The 22,290-nt window shown below is 41.4% G+C and overlaps 1 protein-coding gene across 1 annotated transcript in view; it reads left to right on the plus strand.

The window, feature by feature from the left end:
- The window catches only part of ATXN10 (ataxin 10), a 1,253,568-nt gene that overhangs the window by 875,888 nt on the left and 355,390 nt on the right, over positions 1 to 22,290 (plus strand). Inside the window, exon 5 of the mRNA XM_044087236.1 lies at positions 10,327 to 10,504. Coding sequence (XP_043943171.1) covers positions 10,327 to 10,504 — 178 coding nt within the window. The remainder of the gene's footprint in view (positions 1 to 10,326; positions 10,505 to 22,290) is intronic.

Raw genomic sequence — 22,290 nt, forward strand, 5'->3', positions numbered from 1 at the left:
GGTCAGCTCCCAGTGTTCTCTTCTGTCTATCTGATGAATCTGGGCATCTTGCGGCAATGTAACAATTGCCTCATGTACATAGACAATCCTCTCCTCCTATCACCCAACACCACAACGTGTGAGAGATGCAGTTATCTAGCCAAACTGGAGGTAAAGGTCTCTCCAACCAAGACTGAACTTGACAGTCAAGAGGAGAAATTAAACACCTGCACCACACCACACTCATCACATAGTCCCACTAAACCTACACCACCAAAATCCACACATAGAAACACAAAAACTTTTGCAGAGTCTCTCAATAGTAATCTTCTCAAGCAACAGAGACCTCCAAAGCAGAAGCGTAAGCAGCCTACACCCGCAACACAACCCAAATGACACACAGCCCACAGACTCAGTGTACCAGCAAACCAACATACCCAACACACTAGTCATAGGTGACTCTACAGTCAGGCACACTGATGTCCCACTCACCAGACTAAACAAGGAGAAATTTACTGTCAGCTGCCTGTCGGGTTCCAGGATCCACCACATAACCCACCCACTCAGGTCACTCCACAACAAGTACAGATATGACTCTGTCATTGTCCATGCTGATGTGAACGACCTGAGATGTACCTCCCTGGACTACATGTAAAGAGACATGGAAGAGCTCTCTGATCTTGTCGCCCAGGCAGGCATGACCCTAGCCCTGAGTAGCATCCTGCCATCGCCAGAATGATACTGCAGTACAAGGACAAAATGATTGACTTCAACAATTGGCTAAGCTTCTGGCGTCATTCTAAGGGGATCCAGTATCTGCCTGGGACGACATGGTTGACAGACCACAATGCTTTGCCAGAGATGGCCTGCACCTGTCGCTCCTGGGATTCCGGATATTGGCTAAGGCTCTTGCCAACCCTATAGTGCCTTTTTTAGGCAAGGTTCAAATGACAAATTCACCACTGTAACAGGAACAGGCAAGCAAAAACTGAGGGTAATGCTACTCAATGCCAGAAGTCTAAATCTCAAAATGCACTCACTCGAGGCACTCCTTAAAATGGAGAACATCGATATCTGTGCAGTGACTGAGACCTGGTTCAAGGCTCTAGAGAGTACCCCTGCATTACCAGGCTATAACTCATACCACATTTTTCGGCCATGTAACCTGGACCAGAACACCAAAGGCATTGGTGTGTCCATATTCATTAAGGATATCTACAACTCCAGGCTAGCTGCGCAGCATAATGCATCCAAGGTTATCCAAGTGCTACTAACTCTGGGCAAAACTGCAGTCCAAATTGTAGCTTGCTACAGATCCCCCATGATTCCCACTCCTCTTTTCTTGATATACTGAAAAGTATTAGGGTTCAACCAAACACCCTAATAATGGACAATTTCAACTACCCCACCATTAAGTGGGAAAACTCATGTACCAACTCCTTCGCTCAGCGCTTTCAGGAATTCATAAATTCCACTGCCCTGGATCAACTTATACACACCTCCACCAGGGGCAACAATATCCTAGACCTAGTTATTACCAACAAGAGTGACCGGTGTTCCACACCTGAACTCAACTCCTCATTGGTAAGATCCGACCATAAGCTAATCACCCTAGATATCCACATCCTGCCCCCGCCCCACCATTAAGGAAACCATGGTAAAAAATTTCTCCATTGCCAACTTCATGCTTCTTAAGACAGAAGTGGTGAACTTCATGACACCCATGCAAATGGATAATACATTTACGACTGCTGAATCCTACCCAAATGCACTCTGTAAGCACTTAGAGTGCATGGATCATGCTATCCCAAACCGAACCAAAATGCTATCGTCCAAAAAAAGGAAGCCGATCTGGTGGTCCCCTGCCATTAACTAACTTTAAAACAGAAGGAAGAAACTTTTGCAAAAGAGAGTAAAATCCCATGAGTGGAGGAGCTCCCTGGTCAGCCTCAGCAAGAAGCTGAGATCCCTTATAAGATCCTCCAAAGCTAGCGACAAAAACAAAATTGCCACTGATTCTAAGGACAACCACAAAGCATTCTATAGCTATGTCAAGAATCTCAATGGCAACACCCAGATCTGCTGTGAGTTTACAGCACAATGGCATGAAAATTACAGAACCAACTGATATTGCCAACATCCTGGCAGATAGGTTCACTGCTAACGTTACCCCCTAAAGGGCCCATATTTATGCAGGAAGAATGCAAAGTCCCTGTAATCACATCTTTTCAGGTAAAAGCTGTACTCTCTAAAACCAAAAGCACAGCATCCATGGGGACTGGACAACATCCCAGACTGTGTTTTACATGAACTCCAGATCGAACTGGCTCCCCACGTAATCACCACGTTCAATCATAGTCTCACATCAGGCTTTGTCCCCACTGAATGGCACACAGCAACAGTTATCCCACACCACAAAGGGGGAGCCACCACTGATCCTGGGAACTATCGCCCTATTAGCCTGACGAGCCTGGTCTGCAAGGCCATGGAAAGTATCATCATGGAACTCATAAACAGACATTGGTAACCTCCAAACTCTGGACCCCACCCAGTTAGGGATTGTGAAAGGCAGATTATGCCTTCTGAACTTGATCAACTACTTTGAGGCCATCACCAAAGCCGTAGACAAGGGTAAGGTGGTTCTCACAGCCTATCTTGACCTTGCCAAGGCTTTCAACACCATCCCCCTTTCTGGAATTATAGCTAAACTCACTAAACTAGGTATAAATTCCTATGTCACAAGATGGGTTGCCACCTGGCTCACTGACAGAACCCACACTGTAAAAGTTGCAGACTCCAAATCTGACTTCAAACCAGTGACAAGTGGAGTACCACAGTGTTCAGTCCTGGGACCTCTCCTGTTTGGTATCTACTTCTCTGAAGTACAGGCTAACACAGAAGGCCTCTGGCTAATGAAGTTCACAGATAATTGCAAACTAGGAGCCACAGTCGAGTCCCCAAATGATGTGGACATCCTACAGAAGGGTCTCACTGAGACAGATGCTTGGTGTCAGATGCATGGCCTCAAGCTCAATGCCAAAAGTTGCATTGTCATCCCCTTTGGTAAAAACTCTGTACCCATGAACTACCACATAAACGGCAGTCTGCTTAACACCGATTATGTGATGAGACCTTCGGATCCAGGTGGACAGTAGTCTCTCCTTTGATAATCACATCGCCACAGTAGTCAGGAAATCCTTCTATGTGGCACACCTCATCACAGAAGGGTTTTCATCCAGACAAAAAGAGGTCATTGTCCCCTCTACTTGGCACTCATTATAGAGTACCACGCCCCTTTTGGAATGTACCTCACAAGACATCTGCAGCAGCTGGAAAGGCCACAGAAGTACCTCACAAAGAGGATTACTGGCCTCAAACAGATGCCCTACACTGACCAGCACAAAAAACTCCTGCTTACTCTGTAGCATATCGCCTACTCTCAGGAGATCTCTGCCTAAAATATAAAGCTATTTTTAACCCAGAGTTGTTGGACATGCTACACCTAAAGAAATCCCAGTACCTCCAAGCTACATGCTGTAGGGACCTAAACCTTGTCACTACAACAAACAGGATATGCTGGAGGGATAGATTCCTGTCCCAGAGACTTCCTATACTCTGGAGCAAGCTACCCATCTATGTCAAGCAAAGTTCCTCATTACTCTCTTCAAGAAAAATCTTGACGAGTGGATGGGAAATAGGAAATACACCCCAGGGATCACTTCTGTGGCTCTGCTCGACAGGGACACAGGAAATTAACTTTCTTGGGTGGTGTAAGCCAGGGAACCTTGTCGGCTAGGCTTACTTAGGCCCTTGGGCCAATAGCCTAGTACCTACCTATGAATAGCTTATGATCCTGGGGGATTGGGTGGTATCTGAAGGCATTCACGTGTGCTTTTTTGTAGTAGCCATTGTGATTACATATTGGGGTAAAACCACATAAAAAGTCTTACACCAAGGTATACTTGCCATTATGAGTTGCAAAGGGTTTTTGGTTCACCATTCTAATTTGTAGCATCCCTACCCCATTGCTTAAAATATTTATGAATAATGCCTTTATGCTCTTAAGATTACATTTAAGTAGTTATTGTGCTTGCAGTGTTCGTTATTTCATTCTGTTGCCTGATTTGTCAATATTTTACATGAAGTGAAGATGGCGTGGGATAATGCTGGCTCATATGTAATGTGCCAGTTAGTATAGCTTCTGACACATGGAGAATATTACCTTGCATATAAAGGAAACTCTTTAGCTGCTTTAAAAACAAAAGCTAGATAGTGACTGACATCATTTACTTGAAATTCATTTGTTATATACTTCAACAAACCTATCCCTCCTGTAGTTGTTGACTAAATTAGTACGTTACACATCTATGCTTTCTCTAATGCTTTACCAGTTACTTAGCACACTACTGTCTTGCATTTCAGCTGTTAGGTGCCTCATCCTTGTTTTTTTATCAGTTTTCATTGTGACAGTGGCTAGATGATTCTATGAATCTGATCATCCTAGGTATTATTTCACTTTAGAACACTGTATTGCTTAAAACTTGTTAAGTTGCTGTGGGGCTTATAACATGGCTGCACACTGAGCAAAAGCTTAACTTCAGCTTTCTCATTGTGAATGTGGGAGGAGAATAAAGACAATAACAGGCAGCAGTTAGTCTATGTTGAAGCACAGGCTGTAACATGCATCTTAGCATGGGTAACCTTAATTTTTAGCTTAGATTTCTCTTGTGTATGCAGCTGTCAATTTGGAACAATTGTTCCTATGAAGAGTATTAAACTTTATTATTTGAAGATATACATAGTGTTGTGTGTTTTAAGTTAATAGGTTATTGGAGTGTTCTGTGGGGTGTGTCTATTTTTTTTTGAGGGTTTTCATTTAAAACCAAAAGTCTTGAAAATCTGACATAGGTGCAGTTGTAGATGGCAAGACACAACTGTATAAAATATCAGCCTGCCAAACATTAAGGGGTACATGTAACACAAAACCTGGAAGTAGACATTCAAAAAAGCTGTCATATATAATAGGTGGGCATAATAATTTCTTATTGTAATGGTTATGATAAGTATATTATTTTGGAATGTGAATGGCCTCACAGGTATAAACAAAAAGAAAAAAATACTAAATTATATTTAAGAAATGCAGAGTGCAAATAACAAAACTACTGGAGGCACGCTCTTAGAAAGAAAAGAGCACATGAATTCGAAAAAAGAAAGGATTTCACGAGGGATATTCAGTAGGCTGTCAGGGGCCAGAGGAAAAGGGAGTACTTGTTCTTGTTGCTAGAGGAGCTCCAATAGTGATAGAAACGGGGAAAAAAGATAGTAATGGTATATATGTGGCTGTAAGGGGCTACTGGTAAAGGAGGAGGAGGATTGCTCTGGCTTGTATTTATGTTCCACCTAAAACTGCTACTTTGGGAGAGAAAATCCGCTTTCAGCAGGGAATATTCCTTATAGGTGTGGACAAAAACTTGATTTGCAACTGTGAAGATGTATTTGGGGAACCTAGAAGGGAACTATGAAAAAGGAGGAAAGATCTCTGAAAATATTTATGAAAATAGTATGGAAGACATGAATTCAGTAGTAAGAAGTAGGAGAGAATGTACATGATATTCCCCAAGGTACATTGACTGAGCTAGACTAGACAGAAATTCTACTTCACAGGAACATGTGCAATTAATTAAATTATTAATTGAAAGGTTTGACATGCATCCAATAACTATTTCAGATTGCACCAATAGCAACTAAAATAAAAATGCAAGTACAAATGAGAAGCTGGCACTTCCCCACCTTCCTGTTAAAAGGAAATGAATTTAAGGAATGGGTAGTGGAAGTTATTCAAGAGTTACTGGGTAAGATAGAACTTTCTTCAGAAGTTACGGTTAGTGTATAAGGTTAAAATTAAACTGGAATTTAAAAACATGGTAGAAATAAAAGGAAAAGACAGATGGTTAAGAAGTAACAAGAATTAGAGGAGCTGACAAAAGGGATCTCACAGAACAAGAACAGGTGAAAATGCAGAGTGCTAAAGAGAAAATAAGAGAATATATGAATAATATGCATGAGTTTAAAAAGATTGCTTTTAAGCAACTGTGTTTTGACTCCAGACCACAAAAACTTTTAGCACAATGAATTAGGCAACAAAACGTAGAAAGCGTTGTTGCTAAATTTAGGGAGACTTATAACAAGAAAAATAACATGAGATCCTTTAGAGTTATTATAGGTCTTGAACATTTTTGTAAAGCAGAAGAATGTGGAACTTGAGAAAAGGCACAAATGGAAATACTTATGGAAGAATGAGGTATGCCAAGGTTCAAGGTGATGAGGCTCAACAGTTAAGATAGGAGGAGCTGAGAGAAAAAAAACAGTAACACATAATCAATCTGCAGGCTAGTCTCCAGGAATAGATGATATTTTTGTGGAAGTTTGGAAGCTAGGAGAGAAGAAAGTGATAAAGATATGATCTGATCTGATAAAGATCTGGAAGGTTTTAACAGTACTTTAAAAGTAAGGGATGCACCAACATCTTGGAAGAAAGCTGTGATGGCTGTAATATCTAAACATGGTAACGACCCATCAGACCCATCTTTATATCCACCCATTTCAATTTTAAGTCATGATTATAAAGTGTTTATATCTATTATGGCAACATCTTTGCTATTCTTTTACTAACATTGATAGATATGGATCAGTATGGTTTTGCAGAGGGGAGACAAACATGCAACAACATTAATAGAACAGTGATGTTCCAGAGGGAAGCAGAGTGTAAGAAACTACCACTCTCGTTGGTGGATCTTGATGCAGAGAAAGCATTCAACAGAGTAAGAGGGGATTTTGAGTAGGGCAGTGGAAAAATTTGCATTCCCTTATAAAATAATAAGGTTGATTAAGAAGGATATATGAGGGTTTGGAGTCAAATATTGAAGTGGGAGTGTTCCTCTCTGATAAGTTGGATCTGAACAGTGAAACCAGGGCTGGGTGTCCTCTTTTCCATTTGTTGTTTGCATTATATTTAGTGCCAGTAGCAAAAGAATAAGGGAAATTCAAAGGTATAATTGCCATGGTAATCAAAAGTTGGGTTTATTTGCAGATGATATAATTTTGTACCTGATAAAACCATAAAAGGAAATTTTTGTCCTTGACAAAATGACAGAAAAGTGTTGAACATTCTAAGACAGTGTCAAGTCTTTACGGGATACAAAATTGATGACAAAACAAAAGCTATAGCTGTAAACTATGTACCGACACATGAATTGGTTCAGCAATACCCATATCAATGAGGACATGATAAAATGAAGTATGTAGGAGTATTCTTAAAAAAACAATTCTGTTATGGCAGCTAAGGATTTGTGGGAAGAGACTAAACAAAAGATGGTACAAAAAAATGAAAAACTGGAAGCTCTTGTTTATGGGTATGGATAGCAAGATACAAGCAGTGAAAATGTTTAGTCCTTTTAGTTTTATATACAGGTCAGCCATGTTTTTATCAACCAGAGGAGAAGTTGTGGGCAGTAATAGAGTTGAAGGATTTTATCTGGAAGGAGGAGAAGGCAAGGGTCAAGTGCAATACGTTGATCCCTCCAGTAGAACAAGGTTGTTTAGGATTACCTGATTTAAAGGGATACTTTAGAGCTATACAGTTAAGGCTCATATACATAACACAAGCAGAAGGCTATAATTCATGGAGGAAAGGGATGATGATAAAGCAGGTGGGGAAAAAAGAGAGTGGAATTTTGGATGCAGTTCCTTAAGGAGAAAAACCGCAGCCACACAGGAGATAACCAGGTAAATTAAATAGCCTAAGGAACTTTTTCACTCAAGGGCTGAGCTATATGGAACGGACATCACAAATGACAGTAGCAGGCAAATGCAAACATAACTTGTCCTACCCCTTATATGCAGCATTAATAGAAAAGCTGATACATCAGAGCACATTTGCAACAGTAGTATAAATCCCACACAGTAGAACAATAGCAGATTTTTTTACAAAGTTAATAGTAGAAACTGGTAAATCAAAGCAGATGCATTTGCAGGAGTTACAGAAATTCTCTTTATTGAAACTCTCTACATTACGAACAAATATTAGTTTTGCAGATGAAATTATTTCAACTGAATGAAGGTGCTACATTGCAGAGTTAATATATCTAGTCAGGGTTTGGGAATAAATGCACATTCATTCATTTCCTTCTCCGTTACTTGCTACTAAATGACGCTCTCCAGCTGGGAGGTGCCTTTAAACTGGATTTTATAAGCCAAAGTAAAGGCAGTGAATATTAATTTATAATGTTGTATAAACAAATTATGATATCTCAGTAACCTTTCAAGCAATGCACATACTACCAGCAGGGTTTTCTTCATATAGTTGTGAACTTTCATATGAGGTTATGCAATTCTGTTTGTGTTACCTGAATGTTGACATAGAGAAATATGAACATTGTTACAATACAAATAAACAGTATACAAATAATATTCAATATCTCTTTATCTGCATTTGACAGAGGTGAAATATCAATAGAATTGTGCCATCATATATGCTTCAAGATAAAATATTCTGATACCTTGTATGTAGTATGCTTTTTGGAATTATTAATGCAAGTATGAACAAGCAATATTTGACAAAGTAGGAAGTAACTGCAGAATCCTCTGGAGGTGCACTCAGCTGTAAGTTACTTTCTAAGTATTTCGGACTTAAGGTGTGTGTTTTTCTAATTTCTAGAGGATTAGTATTCCAGCATGCAGGAGCTAATTTAAAAATCACCAATTGCTAGGTTACGGTTAGGTTTGAAAAGTAAGATGCTTTTTTGATTACCTGTAGAGTAGTTAATGTTTGCTGTTTGTAGTTTGATCTTTGGCTGCAGGCAGTAAATCTCAGTGGATGGTTTGGGAGTTTAACAGTAATGTACCTTTGGCTGTTGATGGTAGCCATTTCTTTCCATAGTATTAAGCAATCATGGTCTCGTCTATGTGTCAGGTGGACAAACTGAAGTATCTTGTTTTCTATTGCTTACAGTATAGATGTATTTTTGAAGGGTGTTTAATGCGGTTGTGTGGGGCAGCACACTGGCTGATTGTTTTCCTTGCCTGTCTTTGTTAGAAGCTGAGATTTTTGTTAGGAAATTTTATATTGATATAGTACTTTCCCTGTGTAGTATTCTTTGTGTTATGGAAGGAAAGGTGTTGATTTGATATGACAGCTACTTTTACTTTGTCACAATGGGGAAGTTTTTCCTCAGCTGACCTGTTATTGTTAGACTTTGTGCTGAGGATGGCATTACTTTTGCCTTCTGCGAGTTGATAGTTGATGTGCTACTTGATAGTTCCACAGTATACTAAAATTACTCTATGGTTTTGTTTAAGCACGGGAGGAAATCTGTGAGCTTGTGTTACGGTGTCATCTGCTTATCAGATATATGTTTTTGATGTAGTTCTCAGCAACACTGACTTCTGGATGTTGAAAAAGTAACTTGACTTGTTTTAATGACATTATATAATAATGAAATAATTATCTTTTCTGAATTTATTTTCCTCCACTGTAGATCTTAACTTGGAGTACCAATTGTGTGGAGTTTGCATATATTCCCCCAACACAACAACCAACCAGCAGCGCTTGTCCATCTGGCTTCTTAGTAGTTGCTTTGGTTTATTATTCCAAAGTTGTGCAAAAGGGGAACTGGCACATCTCTAAATTACTTTTTGTGTGTATGTTCGTTCAACCATTAGTGACACCCACTCCAGGATAAGTTTCATTTGGTTACACACGCTGAATTCCAGGATTAAGATCCGACTTCTTGCAACCCCAAATTAGGTGATCCATGTAGTAGAAAAAAAATGACTGTTCAGGCTGTGCCTCAAACTGATCCTGTAAAAACAGAAAAGATTTTGAACAAGATGAACAAACTAAATTTTCTTAGTCAAGAGCATTGTAGTGCATACTGTGTAACATTCCATGGTGATCTGGGAAAGGTGTAGTTGGCTAAAAATCTCCATTCCAACACAAGTACACATCCTTAGCCTTGATATGAGAGTTCAGCTTTAGTGTGAGAGATCATCTTTAGTACAATGCTTCAGGTGTGTAAATTTTACAGTGTCTCTCTCAGAAATGTTGAGGCATAGAAGTACTTTTAATAGTACCAATAAGTGTAATCCACCCCCCAATCTACTGTTTAAAGCATGTCATCGTTCTGTGTAGCATTGAGTCCATTGCACCTCAGTTGCCCAATACTTCAGCTTATGTTGTTTGATAATAAATATTTTAAATTATCCATAGCTGTAGAATTTGGAGTGGTTGGTGTAGAGTGCATAGCCTGCTTCTTAAATTATAGTTAATTGAATACTTCTGCATTGCAGGATATTTTTTTTAGAACTAATAATTGCCAAACTTGGTGAGAAGAAATGCGGGACTGATGCCATAAGTGCAAATACAGATATTCCGTTAAAGCTGGTTGAGTTCCTTGCACACTGTTTTCAGGAAAATTGTAAAGCTGTGCTTTGTTTTGCTGCAGATGCTGCTGCTAATGAAAATGAGGTAAGTCTGCATTTTTACATAATGTCTTTTCTTATTCTTTTTACTTCTGAATGTTTTATTTGTTTTGCTTTATTGATTTTTTTATCAGAAAATCAGTAAGTACTTTGAAGTGCTATAACATGTACTTAAATAATTATAGTGATTAATTAGTATTCAGTCTCAGTAATTTCACCTGCTACTGCTTAATATTTTTAAACCAAGTAGGAAACTGTTGCGTAAAATGCCTGAAGTTTCTCTGAATGCAAGAATTTTCTTTGTTACAGTTAGACTAAATAAGGGTGTTTTAGTACTCTTAGCTTTAGTGTCAGACACTTTTTTTCACATTATTGTTGCTAGTACCTTATATTCCTACTTAAAACTTACCCTTAAACCATCCGACTACCGATCTTCCGAAAAAACGGAAAGATAAAGACGGAGACAGACCACACAAGTCCAAAACTGCCAACGACACTTCCGTCAAGCTAGACATCAGTTCTCCAGTCCTCTGTGAGGTGCTTTCACAGCCCCTGATGCCCGCTTCTGTGGATTTGCAGGCCGCTACAGAGACCCTTTCAGAGTCCGGTATGCCGCAAGACTCTTCTTCGACTAAGAATCCTGCGGATTTCTCTACCTTGGATGTGTCCGGAGCTGCTGAGCAGGCACCGGCTTCCGAGGAAGTACTTCGCATTACTAATACTCGACACAAACTGATAACTTCTTTCGCATCTTCAGTTCTTTCTAAAACTACCGAGTTTCTAAAGCCCAGGGTACGAACTACGCCCAAAAAAACGATGACCCAAGCTCAGGCACCTGCTTCCTTGCCTCAATCTCAAATGCTTAAAATGGTGGAAGACCTTATTATGCTTATTAGGGGAAGCCAGGCTGCCCCTTCCAAAAGGAAAAGAGACTTGTCCCCAATAATTTTATCTGAACAGGAGTCCAGTGACTCTGATGCTTCTGAATGTGAAGACATACAACCCCTCTCCGCTTATGAGGATTCTAATGCAGAGGAATCCATTCCTTCTCCCTCTCCACCCAAGGATTTTTCATTTGGTGAAACCCTTCATACTTTAAGGGAGCATTTCCAATGGGAATTTCAGGACTATCCTCAGTCAAAAAAGAGACTCTGGGAATTCTTAGATTTACCACAGCACAGACCTTTGGCCATTCCTCCTGTCCTGGATGTTGTTGATTATGTTTTTATGGAATCCAGTTTGAGTCCTGACACACTTCCTCCTGCTCCTTGGAAACCTGACAGGTACTATAGAGTCCCTGACTCTCTCAAATTCTTTTTCAAAAATCCTACTGCTGACCCAGAGGTCATCTCTCAAGGCCCTAAAGGAATTAAAGCAACCTCAGCTAAGAATCCCACCCCCTCAGACAGGGATTTCTGAGCTTTAGACAGTTGGGGTAAAAAAAAACTTATATAACTCTGCTACTCTTACTATTAGAGCACTAAATTGTCAGTTCCACATGCTGAAATATCAGCAGCATACCATGGAACTCCTCAACCAAAAAATATCTTTCTTTCCTGCTTGTGCAGAAAATAAAGAATTACAAGAGCTTATGCATTCTGCAAGCCAAGTTACTAAGCACACCTTTCAGTGTGGCTTTGACGCCCTAGAAACATCTTGCAGGGCAGCAGTCACTGGTTCAGACCTTAGAAGGCATGCTTGGCTTAAGGAACAGACCTTGCCAGACCATGTCAAATCAAAATAATTGGACGCACCATTGAACAAAGATAATTTGTTTGGCACCAAGGCAGGAGAGGTCTTAAAAAAGATGGAAGTAAGAGCTAAATCTATGCAGACAGTTAAAGTCTTTTTACATGTCCAGCCTTCGAGGTTCAGTAGGCATTGCCCCTCCAAGCACTGGTCCTTTCCGGCCCCCTCCAGGCCAGCTCAGCCCAGACCCAGGGAAGCAGACCCCCCCCAGACAGCAGCCCCAGGGAATGCAGAGATATAAGCAATGGAGTTCCTCCTCTTCAGAAACAGAGAGTGCCAAGCCACCCCCTTATGATAAGAACTCACAATGACTTTACACCTCCAGCCCTTACCTCTGCCCACCTACTTGTGCCCCTAGGAGGAAAACTCTCCTTCCATGCAAACAACTGGGCCTCTATTACCAATGACCAATGGGTCCTCAAAATAGTGTCCCAGGGATACAGATTTTATTTCCACACTCTGCCACCTCCAAAAGGGTTCCCAGATCTTCCTCCAAACTAGTGGGCAGAGGCCAAAAAGCAAGTCCTTTCCCTGCTCTCCATGAGGGCAATACAGCATGTTTTTGCAGACCAGATAGGCCAAGGTTTTTATTCAAGACTCTTCCTGGTACCCAGGAAAGAAGACACCTGGCGCTCAATCCTCGATCTATCCATTCTAAACACCTTCTGTTAATACCAAAATTCAAAATGTTCACCCTCCAGCAGCTTCTTCCTCTGCTTGGTTAGCCAACCTAGACCTAAACGAGGTCTACCAACACATCCCAAGCAGGGAATCTTACAGGAAATATCTACGTTTCAGTGTAGGATCTATGCACTTTCGATTCTTTGTGCTTCCCTTTGGCTTATCCACTGCTCCCAGAGTTTTCACAAAATGCCTGGCTTCAGCCATTGCTTTTTGCAGACAAAGAAATATTCAGATTTGCCCCTACTTAGACAATTGCCTAATTCAGGCAGACAGTCAGGAAAAGCTGTTACAGCACCTGACCTTTGTAAAGGGCCTACTGCCCTTCCTGGGGTATACTGTCAACGAAAAGAAATCAAAACTAGTACCTACACAAAAAATTGTATTTCTGGGAGCAAGCTTGGACACAGAAGCCAGATGTCATTCCTTACTTCAGAAAAGCAAGCCTACCTGACAGGCTACTTCTCATGCCACCAGAACCCAGTTATCCGCAAGGAAAATCCTGCAAGATCTAGGGTTCATGGTCTCTTGCATTCTACTCATTTCATATGCCAGACTGCATATGAGGAAACTACAGTGGTACCTAAAAAGCCTTTGGTGTCAACACTCTCAAGACCTGGAGACTATTATATCACTGATACCTTGTCTAACGAAAGATTTGCTTTGGTGGGCAGCAGCATGCAACCACAACAAGGGACTTCCCTTCTCACAACCCCACGCCGCCCAGTCCCTCACCACAGACGCATCAGACTATGCCTGGGGTGCACACCTGGATGGCAGGTGCATTCAGGGCCATTGGAGCCCAAATCCAATACATCTGCACATCAACCAAAAAGAGATACTAGCTGTTCAGCATGCCCTGACAGTTTCCAGACCCCTACTCTCCTCGGGGGCTCTACTGATCAAAACAGACAACACCACAATGATGTGGTATATCAACAGACAGGGAGGGAACTCACTCTTATCCTCTCTGCAGGCTCGCCATGACCCTTTGGCACACAGCCTCAGCCATGCAGCTGCACCTGCTAGCTCAATTCCTGCCAGATTCCCTAAACTCTCTGGCAGACAACTTAAGCAGAAACCCACTAGACCCACACTATTGGCAGCTAGACCTCAGAACCTTCACCCTTGTAACCCAGAAATGGGGCACCCCGAAGGTGGATCTCTTTGCCTCCCACTCCAATCATCAGCTCAGCAAATTTTGCACCAGGGAACCTCACAGCAAGGCCTGGAAAGTGGATGCTTTGTCTTTCCAGTGGGTAAACCGCTCGGTCTATGCATTTCCCCCACTACCACTCATTTCAAGGGAACTGCTCAAAATAAGGGAGGAAAAGCCAAGAGCAATCCTGATTGCCCCCGACTGGCCACGCCAGCACTGGTACCCACTAATGTGCAGTCTGTCACCCCTGCCACCATGGCACCTACCTCAGATCCCAACACTCCTGACCTGGCTTATTTCCTGACCTCTCCTCAAGCTGTCAGCCTAAGCATGCAAGTCCTAGATGTTATACATAAGGTCAGATGCCTCAGCACTAGAAAATCCTATGCTGACAAGTGGAAAAGGTTTTGCACCTGGATCCAGGCTAAGGGAGCCGAAACAGCACAGCCCTCACTATCTCTCATTCTGGATTACCTAGAGACCTACTACACAGGGGTCTATCCTTCTCGTCTTTTAAAATTCATGCCCCTGCCATCTCTGGTCATTACAGCACAGAGCCACCTCTCTTCTCACACCCTCTCATCAAACAGTTCCTAAGAGGGGCTAACAACTTAAGGCCACCCAGAAGAGCTCCTACCCCAGCTTGGGACCTTAACTTTGTGTTGGAAAAGCTCACCCTACCCCCCCTTTGAACCTGCAGCTTCAGCAGAGTTAAAATTCCTCTCTCAGAAAACAGCTTTGCTTCTGGCCATCACTTCAGCTAGAAGAGTTTCAGAGCTACAAGCATTCATGGGTGTAGAGCCCTTCATCATTTTCCATGCTGACAGGTTCTCCCTCAGGACTAACCCATCCTTCATGCCTAAAGTGGTGTTCAGTGTGGCTCACAACCAATCCATTCATTTGCACACCTTTTCACTAACCCACAAAACAAGGGGGATAGATTCTGCCCTCTCTAGATATGCACAGACAGCTCAGATTCTATCTGGGTAGGACTAAATCATTTTCCAAAGAACTGACCAATTGCTAGTCAGCTTTGCAGCAGGGGCAGAGGGCAAAGCCATATCCAAACAAACAGTCTCCAAATGGATAGCACACTACATCCATTTCTGCTACAAACAGCATGGGAAACTGCCTCCAAAGGGGGTCAGGCCACATTCCACCAGGGCAACCTCCACCTCTTCAGCTTTTCTCAGAGGGGTCCCCACCAGGGACATCTTGGAGGCTGCAACATGGACTTCTCTTCATACCTTCACCAAGCATTACCACCTGCCTGTCTTCTCTAAATCCAGGACAGGCTTTGCCACTGCAGTCTTTCAGGGCATCCTAGCCAGTGCCCGGTCTTCTTGACTGCCTCCACCCTTTTCCTCTGCTTTGGGAATCAACCCAAATGTGATGACTGCAACAGTGAAACATGAAGAACATGCTACAGTTTTGTACACTTACCATAAATGTAGGTGTCCGAGTGTATTCACTGTTGCAGTCCTGGTCCTCCCCCCTCCATCCCCCTTGTCTCTCTCTCTCTCTCTGTCTCTTCCTCTCTCCTTACAGGGAATTTTTGGTATTTACTTTCTACTGGTGGTGTTCTTCCACCATAACCTAGCTCCGTATTTGGGGGCTCCTGGCAGTTGGGGCAAGAAAAAGTGATGTAATGGCGTCGGCTGCCTGATTTTATACCACTGACGACCTGACGTCAGTCCTGGAGCAACCGACGCAGAAATACTAAACCTCTGGTATTCGGGCCAACTGAGGGCTACCCCTGGCAGGATAACCCAAATGTAATGACTGCAACAGTGAATACACAGGGACATCTACATTTATGGTAAGTGTACACAACTGTACTTTTTGAGTCAATATTATCACCCCATTGTCACATTGCTTGTAAACATGCCAAAACACACAGTCATCTAAAAACTGCCCGCCTTCTGTGATGACCCACCCCTGGACCAGTAATCAAGGAGCCTCAATTGTCACCACTGGCACCAGTGGGGGATGTTCACTGAGAGGATGACAAGTACGCACACAATATTTCCAGATGCATCCTGTGCAATTTCTCTTAGGAGCACAAAGACCATAGCCAGTCCGGGGCTGGTTTCTCACTCATTCTGCAGATCCCCACTATGACTCTCCACTGGCACAGCTATAGAGATTAGATCTCAGCTGAGTGACCAAGTTAAGACCTCCCAGCACCCTTTGTGTCCAACCAGTGCTTTGTGTCCCTGCCCAAGTAACTTAGACACACACCTTTTGAGGTTTGATTTGCACAAATACACACATCTGGGAAAGGCTGGCACAGGTTTACTTAGCTTTGCCTCCTTCTGTCCAGACTATAAGGTAGTTACCACTGCCACCAGTCAACTCCTTATCAGCTGCTTTAAGGCCTTTAACAAAGGGTGTCCAATTGTCCTGTGTAATATTAATATTAACATTAACACAAATGGTAGTTTGACCAAGAACAAGGTTATTAGAAGTAGCCCATACAGTGTTGCCAAATAAATATGCAAGTACTCTCAAAACTTAAATATCTCTACAAAGATCAGCTACAATGAAGGGTTTAAATATATTTAATAATAAATAATAAAAGAACAAGACAATACTAAATATATATTCACAGTGACATCAGAGTTCAAAACCACAGGAAATATTTAAAACAACATTAAAGGACATTCTCAAATAAAGAAAAAAAAACATCTAAACTAAGCTTTACTATATTCCTGACTGTATCTAAGAGAATTACTGTTCCCTAGTAACTTACTGTTAGAGCAAGCCAGATGTGGTGAATGGTTCATGTCAGGTTGGAGACCGAATACAGAATGCTCTGTCTCATTAAGAAGCTTCTCAAATTAATATCTAAAATATTACTTCTGGGATAGCTTGCAGAATGACATAATTTCTTGTCATCTGACTGCTAGTTCCTAAGCCAAACAACCATTGATGAAGCTGGCAGTATTTAGCATCCACCTCTAAAAATATACAGACAAGGGCTTCTCCACAGATGTCTGGCAGATATTGGAAGCCATAAAACAATTCCATTCCTTCATGCTTTCAAGACTAGTAATTACTTCACCCTAAAGACGATACAGAAATTTTCTTAGTACTGACATTGTGTCTCTTGCTGCAGTGAAAACTGAAAGATACCATCTTTTATGGCCTAGCCATAATTTAATTTCAGTTGTTTTTCTAAAATATACTACACTGAGGTTAACCTCCTGAATCTCAGTTTCCACTGTTAAAAATATATACATTTAAACAGTTACAATAGCGCATGTACATTTCTGTTTTTTTCCAGTAGGACACACTGTGGTTACATTTCAAACGACATTTTGCAAATACCTTTTCATCACACACGTCTGTACAAGCAGTTTGATATACACATGACATACAGTTCTAATACATTTGTAACATAAGGATCTTGTATAAATCATTTCGATATTCACCAGTGACATATAATTATTTACAAAATTCCAGCTAACTGGACTGGCAGTATCTCCTTTTGTCACACATTCATTTATCAAACCTTCTAAATTGTGCCGGTTATGCTATCCTTCTGCCAGCCCCTCCCAGTGTCTGACAGTGAAGAAGGTGGGCTAGTTCCTTATTACTTTTCTCTCTGAAGTGCTCATATGCTTGATGTTCTTTGTGTTTCACTGTTGCAGTCATCACACGGGTTATCTGCCTGCAGGTAGCCCTCAGTCAGCCCGAATACAAGAGACTTAGTATTTCTGCGTCGATTGCTGTTGCTTCAGGACTAGCAAATCAAGAAGTAAAGCATGGCCACTACCACGCTGAATATAAAATAGTGTACTTTAATAAAACAAGAAGTAAAACAATGTCATAAGCGCTTTCAGGTAAATCCCTTCATCAGATGATAAACTTGAAATACATTGTATAATTTATAATATATCTTATCCAATCAAAATCAATAGTTTACTCTCCTTTTTGCTAAAGCTGGTTTTAAAGGGACCACGTCATTCAGACCTGGAGCTTTATCGGCTGTAAGTCTAAGAATCAACTGCATCTATTCAGTTTCATTTTTCAAGTCCCCCATTTGCTGACTTTTATTCACAACACATATAATCATAAATGCAAAAACATTATCTTTATGCAATGCTATATGTTTATACAATGCATTATGTTCCTTTCCTAGTCTTATGTCAGACAAATGTTTAAAGATTCTATCTTTAAATCTACAATTAGTTTTACCTACATAATATGCAGTGCGTTGCTGACATTGAGCAGTATAAACCATGTTTTGAGTGTTAGTCAACATATACATTCAAAGAGTAAATCTTGTTGGTCCTAGGATGAGAAAAACAATTTCTTTGCATGATATGTTTACAGGCTTTGCAATGTTGACATGGAAACATACCCTTTTTCTTGGTACTGTAACCCTTTCAGCTAGTTTGAAATGGTTCATGACATAAAATGTCTTTCAAGTTTTTATTCTTTTTAAAAATAAACCTAGGTTGTGTCCCTACAATTTTGGTTATATTTTCATCTGTCAAGAAAATCCTCCAGTTGTTCCTAATAATATTACATATTCCACCTATGTCACTACCATATGTTAAACTCATCTGCATTCCTCTATTTTCATTATTAACCTGAGCACCGACACTGTAAGGTCATTTCGTTACCCTATGCAACCATGGTTTAGCTTTATCTCTCCTATAGTTATCAACGCACAAACTGTTAGTTGTTGGGCCCTTATTGTCATTAAATACTTGCGCTCTCCATCTCCGTATTCCGAAATGGCTTCGGTAAGCCATTCGACTACTGATCTTTCGAAAAAACGTAAGGATAAAGACAGAGAGAGACCGCACAGTTCTTTATCTAATAAAGCATTGGCATAACCTCTGTCCAGAAATTTACTTTCCAACGATTTTAATTCCTGATGAAAAGAACACTTGTTGGTACATATCCTAGATATTCTACAGATTTGTCCCTTCACAGTATTCTGGAAATTATATCTAGGATGCATGCTGTCAAATCTAAGCAAACTATTGGCTCCAGTTCTGAATGACGTGGTCCCTTTAAAACCAGCTTTAGCAAAAAGGAGGGTAAACTATTGATTTTGATTGGATAAGATGTATTATAAATTATACAATGTATTTTATTAAGTTTATCATCTGATGAAGGGATTTACCCGAAAGCGCTTATGACATTGTTTTACTTGTTGTTTAAAGTATACTATTTTATATTCAGCGTGGTAGTGGCTGCTTTACTTCTTGATTTGCTTGTACTTGGATTTTCAAGCAGCACTTTTGGTGGAGGAGGCCATTATTTATTTATCGGTTGCTTTAGGACTGACGTCAGGTCGTTGGGTATAAAAACAGGCAGCCAACGCCATTACCCCAGTCTTTCTTGCCGAGGAGCCCGAAGCAGAAGCAGTTTGCATGAGTGCCGGTTGGCCGATACCGGAGTTTTCGTTTCTGATTTGAATCTTCCTGAAGTCTTCTAAAGCTAAGTACCCCATTGGGGGTCCTTTTTTCTTGATCTAACCGATGTCAGAAAAAGTTAACAATTGCCTCGCCTGTGGAAAGCAAATACCACACCAAGATTTCCATTCTTACTGCGTTACCTGTTTAGGCCCAGACCGCAATGTACCTCACTGTCGGTTTTGTGCTTTGTTCAACGCACGAACTGTTAGTTGTTGGGCCCTTATTGTCATTAAATACTTGCGCTCTCCATCTCCGTATTCCAAAATGGCTTCAGTAAGCCATTCGACTACTGATCTTTCGAAAAAACGTAAGGATAAAGACAGAGAGAGACCGCACAGGTCCAAAACTGCCGATGGCGCTTCCGTTAAGCTAGTCACCAGTTTGCGCAGCCCCTGATGCCTGCTTCGATGGATTCGCAGGCTGCTACCGAGACCAGTTCGGGGTCCGGTTTGCCACAAGACTCTCTTTTTGACTACGGAACCTGCAGATTCCTTTACCTTGGATGGGTCTGGGGCCGCTTTGCTGGCACCGGCTTCCAAAGAAGTTCTTTGCATTACTGATATTCAACACAAACCGACGACTTCTTTCACATCTTCACTTCTGTCTAAAACTACCAAGTTTCTAAGGCCAAAAGTATGACCTGCTCCTAAAAAGACGGCACAAACTCAAGCACCTGCTTCCTTGTCACAACATCAAATGCTTAAAATGGCAGAAGACCTGATTATGCTGATTACGGGAAGCCAGCCTTCCCCTGCTAAAAGAAAGAGACCTGTTCCCAGCAGCTTTAACAGACCAAGAGCCTGATGACTCTGAGGTTTTTAAATATGAAGACATGCCTTTATCTGCTTATGAGGATTCAGATGCAGAGGGCTCCATTCCCTCTGCTTCCCCTCCAGAGGATTTTTCTTTTGGGGAAACCCTACATACTTTAAGAGAGCATTTCCACTGGGAATGCTAGGTTTATCCTCAGTCCAAAAAGAGACTCGGAGAATTTTTAGATTTGCCATAACATAGATCTTTAGCTATCCCTCCTGTTCTGGATGTTGTGGATAATGGCTTTATGGAATCCAGTCTAACTCCTGATGCTTTACCCCCCTGCTCCAAGGAAACCAGACAGGTACTACAGAGTCCCTGACTCTCGCAAATTTCTTTTCAAAAATCCTACTGCTGACCCAGAGGTCATTTCCCAGGGGCCTAAAGGTATAAAAGCAACTACAGCTAAGAATCCCACCCCTTCGGAGAGGGATTCCCGAGCTTTAGACAGATGGGGTAAACAAGAATACACTGCTGCATCTCTCGCCATTAGGGCATTGATTTGCCAGTTTCACATGCTGAAGTAAGTAACCAACAATAAGAGCACCAAAGTTGCGAGTCCTCAGTATCAGTTTAATGAATAAAATAAGTGTTGAGCGCTTTCAACAAAAAGTTTGACTTCTTCAGAATATCACCATAGCAATATCAGGTATTTTAGTAGGAACAAACTTAAATCCCTTAGAGAAGAGAGAAAAAAACTCTCTAGTAACAGTAGTCCCAGTATAATTGTATATATTAAATCCATTTAAAGTGTATTGAATTTTATCTTTGCACTTTATTGAATCAAATATAAAAAGACTACCACCTGGGGCGGCCCTTGTGCTGCTGTATTACTTTGCTGTATATTTTGTATGTCTCCTGTTTGCGACTGGCTATTCTCTCGGAGTGTCTTGGGAGTGGAAAATCCTGAAATTCCCCCAAGTTGTTACCATCATCAGAAGTCAAACTTTTTGATGAAAGCGCTCAACACTTATTTTATTCATTAAACTGATACTGAGGACTGGCAACTTTGGTGCTGTTATTGTTGGTTACTTAGTTCTTTTTTGAGCACTAACTGCACCACTTATTTGGTCACATACTGAAATACCAGCAACATATTATGGGACTTAAGCAAAAATTATCTACCTTTACAGACACTGCAGAAAATTAAGAATTACAGGCACTCATGCATTCTGCAAACCAAGTCAGCAAGCATACCTTGCAATGTGGCTTTGATGCCCTAGAATCATCTTGCAGGGCAGCAGTCAGTGGTTCTGTACTAAGAAGGCATGCTTGGCTTAAGGAGCAGACCTTGCCAGACCATGTCAAATCAAAATTACTTGATGCTCCTTTGAACAAGGACAATCTGTTTGGCACCAAAGCAGAAGAGGTTCTTAAGATGGAAGAAAAAGCTAAGTCTATGCAGACAGTCAAAGATTTTTTGCAAGTGCAGCCTCCAAGGTTCAGTAGGCATTGTCCCTCGAAACATTGGTCCTTTCCAGCCCCCTCAAGGCCATCTCAAACTAGACCCAGGGGAAACAGACCCCCCCATATTACAGTCTCAGGGTATGCAGAGATCCAAGCAATGGATTACCTCCACTTCTAAAACAGGGAGTACTAAGCCACCCCCTTACAGAAAGAATTCACAATGACTTCTCAACTCCACTCTTCACCTCTGCCCAACTGCTCGTGCCCCTAGGAGAAAAACTTGCCCATCATGCAAAAAACTGGACCTCCATCACCAAAGACCGATGGGTCCTCAACACTGTATCCTAGGGGTACAAATTTTACTTCCACTCACTGCCAACCCCAAAAGGGTTCCCAGACCTTCCTCCAAACCAGTAGGCAGAGGCACAAAACCAAGTTCAATCACTGCTCTCCATAAGGGCAATTCAGCCTGTTCCTGCAGAACAGATGGGTCAAGGATTTTATTCCAGACCTTTCCTGGTACCCAGAAAAGAGGGCACTTGGCGCCCAGTCCTAGATCTTTCCATTCTAAACACCTTCCTGGTGGTA

Source organism: Protopterus annectens, chromosome 11.part0 (genome assembly GCF_019279795.1).
Source record: "Protopterus annectens isolate FY-2018-M chromosome 11.part0, PAN1.0, whole genome shotgun sequence".
NCBI classification, from domain to species: domain Eukaryota; kingdom Metazoa; phylum Chordata; order Ceratodontiformes; family Protopteridae; genus Protopterus; species Protopterus annectens.